The sequence below is a fragment of the Prinia subflava genome, chromosome 7 (genome assembly GCF_021018805.1).
Source record: "Prinia subflava isolate CZ2003 ecotype Zambia chromosome 7, Cam_Psub_1.2, whole genome shotgun sequence".
NCBI lineage: Eukaryota > Metazoa > Chordata > Aves > Passeriformes > Cisticolidae > Prinia > Prinia subflava.
The window spans coordinates 13855296-13859588 of record NC_086253.1 but is presented as its reverse complement, the minus strand read 5'-3'; the positions used below and the strand labels follow the sequence as shown (position 1 = coordinate 13859588).

General features: G+C 59.8%; 1 protein-coding gene across 1 annotated transcript; it reads left to right on the top strand.

Moving 5' to 3' along the window:
• The first annotated feature begins 1773 nt into the window (after window positions 1–1773).
• Window positions 1774–3348, top strand: NKX3-2 (NK3 homeobox 2). Its single transcript, XM_063401195.1, has 2 exons — window positions 1774–2307; window positions 2745–3348. Exons 1-2 carry the CDS (start codon window positions 1911–1913, stop codon window positions 3221–3223), a joined length of 876 nt encoding a protein of 291 aa, XP_063257265.1. The 5' UTR covers window positions 1774–1910; the 3' UTR covers window positions 3224–3348.
• The last annotated feature ends 945 nt before the right edge of the window (window positions 3349–4293 follow it).

The following is a 4293-nucleotide window of genomic DNA, read 5'->3' as shown; positions in this document are numbered from 1 at the left end:
CTCCAGCCTTTCTCCTTGGAAGAGCGGAGCCCTTCCTCTGTACCCGCGTCTGAGGCCACTCATCTCCTCTGACATCCCAAAATTCATCTCTTAGCTGTTAAGAAGCCTTTAAAATACTCGTACAAGGCATCCTTTCCTAGCCCCCTACATATCTTCTCGTAAGTGGATTTCTCGCAGCTTCCCTACATGCTTCTTGTTTACCTCCAGCTCTTAAAATTTCCCCTTTGGATATTTTCGTAGTGTATCGGGGCACCGAAATCTGTGGCGCCAAAGCGATGGCTTTCCTGGGGAAAAAAATAATAATAAAAAACCTTAGGTAAAAAGTGAGTCTAGGCAAGGTTATTAAAATGGTCTGAGTTTGTTCAGAAACAAAGACAGTTCCCGCTTAGTCATGCAGAGGTGCTCTCCAGCCTCGTGCTGTGTATGAAAGTGGGATTATTTATTTTATTGATTTATTTCGGGGGTAAAAATTATGATTGAAAACACTTAATTCGTGCCAGAGTCGTTGACAATCAATTATTGTCGCTTCGTAGTCTACTGCAAACAGACGTTCATCTCTGTGAGATCAAGTAGGGAGGTGTTGGCGGTGGCCACACTCCTGTGGAGAAGCCCGGTGACACCCTGGGAATTCAGTTCGTGGAGCAAAGCGGGTCTGCGCTTTTCTATATGCTTTTTCTCCTTATGTTGCCGCGTTCTCCCAGCACCAAAAGCCCATGTTCGTGAAGCACAGGCGTTTCATTTCTCGTGTACGTGCTTGATACCCTTGCCGGTATTTTTATTAGCTCGAAAAAGGCCAATAATATCTGAAAAAGAGACAAGCGTGATGCTTGGGGGCATACCGTTGTTTTGGCAACGAGTCGCATATACACAATTCATGTGCGTGTAATAGTTTCCAAAGTCTTCCTATGCAGGGCCGTTTTCTTTTAGGGAAAGCATCGTTTAGGGAAAAGAGTTCAATCTGCTACAAATTGCTTTCCTAATACGGGCTTTATAAGCCCCATGGACAGAAGACCGTACTTAATATAAACCCGACCATGTTTTTAAACAAACGCAATGATGAAAAGCGCATTTTTCAAAACCGGCCGAGGCTGATTTGCGTTTACCCCGACAGCGCGGGCGGCCGGGGGCTTGGGCGCTCTCCCCTCCGCAAGCACAGCCCCGCACCGGCACGGCCAGACAGACTCCAGCAGGGCGAGTTCGATGCTCTTCCCCGCGGCACGCAGCAATGCACGCCAGATTGCGGCACTGGTCCCGTCCCCGCCACTTTTCCCGTCGGGACCGGACCTTTCCCGGGCGCTAGGCTGCAGCAGTCTGCTGAGGCTCGGCGAGGGGAAAAACACCCGAAACACCTCTGAGCTGCGATCCCACCCTCTCCAGGTGGAGGCCGCCGCTTTCTGCCGTGGAGAGGGACCGTCCCTTCGAGGCTCTGCTCGGCCGCGGGCGGCGGGGGCTCCCCGCGGGCCGCAAGGGGTTAAGAGGCGGCGCGCCCCGGCGCGCGCCCCGCGGAGCCACACCGGCCCGCGGCGGGAGCCAATGGGCGGGCGGGCCGCGCGGGCGCTGCCCAATGGGAAGGCGCGGGGCCGGCGCTGTCGGGCGGCCGTGAGGGATGGCAGCGCCGCCGGCAGAAAAAGCGGAGGGCGGGCGGGGGCGGGACAGAGCGGGGCGGAGGCAGCGCCCGAGCCGCCAGGGACCCGCGGCGGCGCCCGGCGCAGCGCGGTGGCCCCGGTGGCCCCGGCCCTATGGGCGGGCGGGCCGGCTGTGGCGCAGAGAGGCTGCTCCCGCTGGCGCCCGCCCTCCCGGCGGCAGAACAGGGCCCGGCACCGGCGCGGCGGCGGCCGGCGATGCGGTCGCCCAGCTGAAGGCGCGGCGCGGTCCGCTGCTCGTCCGCGGGGCTCGCCCGTCGCCGGGCCATGTCCGTCCGCGGCGGCAACGCCCTGACGCCCTTTTCCATCCAAGCTATCCTCAACAAGAAGGAGGAGCGCGCCCGCCACGCGGCGGGGCGACCGCCGCCCCCGGGACCGGCCGGCGGCTGGCGGCTGTGCGGCGCCGCCGAGGAGCCGCCGCTCCCCGCGCCCGCCGCCCGCGCCCCGGCGCTGCGGACGCCGGCGGGCTGGGACTCGGACTCGGCGCTCAGCGAGGACCCCGAGGGCGAGCGGCGCTCCGAGGAGGAGGGCGCCGGGGGCAGCGCCCGCCCCGCAGAAGCCGCGGGCCGGGGGCGGCCGGCGGAGGAGGAGGCGCAGCTCCCGGAGGCGGCGGAGCGGGACACCGCCGGCCTCAGCGACAGCGAGATGTCGGCCGCCGTCTCAGGTAGGGGCGGCCCCGATGGCGGTTCCTCCGCGCCCGCGCGAATAGGGCGGGAGGGCCCCGGAGGGCTGGGAACTGGAGGTGATCGTGGCTTTCCGCCGGCTCCCCGGAGTTGTGCCGGGGGGGAGAAAAAACCCGAAACGCGTCCCGCGGGGCGAGGGAGGGCGGATCGGGGAGGGCCTTTGGCCAGGCTGAGCCCGCAGCCCGCCAGGGCGTCCGGCGCTTAAAGGAGAGCGAGAAGCCCCGGCTGCCGGCGGCGGCTGTCCCGGCGACGGGACGGGCAGCGGCTTGGCGGGCTCTCCGCTCGCCCCGTCGCTGTGGACCGGCCGCAGGGAGCGCCCCTGGCCGCCTGTGCGCGGGTGCGGGCCCCGCGAGGAGCGGGGATGCCACTGTCCCGGTGCCTGCCTGCCCTGACCGCCGTGCTCTCGCCCTGCCCGCAGATCGCAGCCCTCCGGAGGAAGAGGATGGTGCGGGCAAGTGCGGAGATCTGCTGCCGGGGGAGGAGGAGGCGGCGGCGGCCCCGAAGCCGCGGAAGAAGCGCTCCCGCGCAGCCTTTTCCCACGCGCAGGTCTTCGAGCTGGAGCGGCGCTTCAACCACCAGCGCTATCTGTCGGGGCCCGAGCGGGCCGATCTGGCCGCCTCGCTGAAGCTCACCGAGACGCAGGTGAAGATCTGGTTTCAGAACCGGCGCTACAAGACCAAGCGGCGGCAGATGGCCGCCGACCTGCTGGCCGCCGCCCCCGCCGCCAAGAAGGTGGCCGTCAAGGTGCTGGTGCGCGACGACCAGAGACAGTACCACCCTGGCGAGGTGCTGCGGCCGCCCTCGCTGCTCTCCCTCCAGCCATCCTACTACTACCCCTACTACTGCCTTCCCGGGTGGGCTCTGTCCACCTGCGCCGCAGCCGCCGGCACGCAGTGAGAGGCACACATACACATCCCCCCGGCCCCGACACCCCCACCGTTCACACTGGCAGCCAGGAAACCCATCTTCCCTCTGCCACCCCCCCATCCATCAATCCATCCGTTCAGCTCCTCCAATCCAGAGCCCCAGCTGCAGATCTCAGTGCCTCGGACAGTATTTATTATTATTTTATTGTTATTTTTATTAATAATATTTTTGGATGGTTCCTCACCCTCTCCTCTTTCAACATAGAACTTCTTGGCCACCCCCACCCTGACCCTCACCCCGTCCCCATCCCGCCAGCCGAGGACTCTCGCAATTCGGCACGACTTGTTCATGGTATCCATGTTGTCAGTGTATTTGCTGTAGACTTTTTGTTTGTTTGTTTTATTTTGCTTCGGATCGGTAGAGACTCGATCTTGTGTGGAGAAAAAGAAAGAAAACAAAAGACAGGAAAAAAAAAGTGCAACCCTCAAAACCAAATGCAGCTCAAAAGAGGAGATCAAGGACTCCTTCAGTGGATTGTAAGGAAGATTATTTTTGTCGTCTGAGTCCTTGGTCTTCCAACTTGTTGCAAACTGAGTGTGCCTTGTATGGTGCTGAATGTATGGAAGCCTCTTTCAAGTCCCCCTGCTCTTGTTGCCCATGTTCTTCCTGTACTCCATGATCCCTGGCAAAGGATAAAAATGTCACAAAAGGGTGAGACATATCGAAACTCCTGACTTCTTGTTTTCCTTTTTTCCTGAGATCTTTCCGTATTCGGGGAGGGAGGAGTTATGGATTTTTCGCACTTTCCAGATGTATTAAAGTTGTTGTTATTTTTATATTCAATGTGAATATTTCTAGTCAGGCTTTTTAAGAAATCGATGTAACAGGAAACTTTAATATCATCAGTGCCTTTTACAATTCTTCTGCAGAGCTCTCCTCCAGGGGTGGGGGTTTCTGATCTGCTCAGCAATGTAATTACAGTTTCTTTCTTCCAAGGTAACTCGTTGCTTTTTTTTTCACCTTCTTTCTTTTCCCCCCCTCCATTTCTCTTTAATGGCACTGTGCACTCAACTAGATTATTTACTTCAAATGAATTGTGA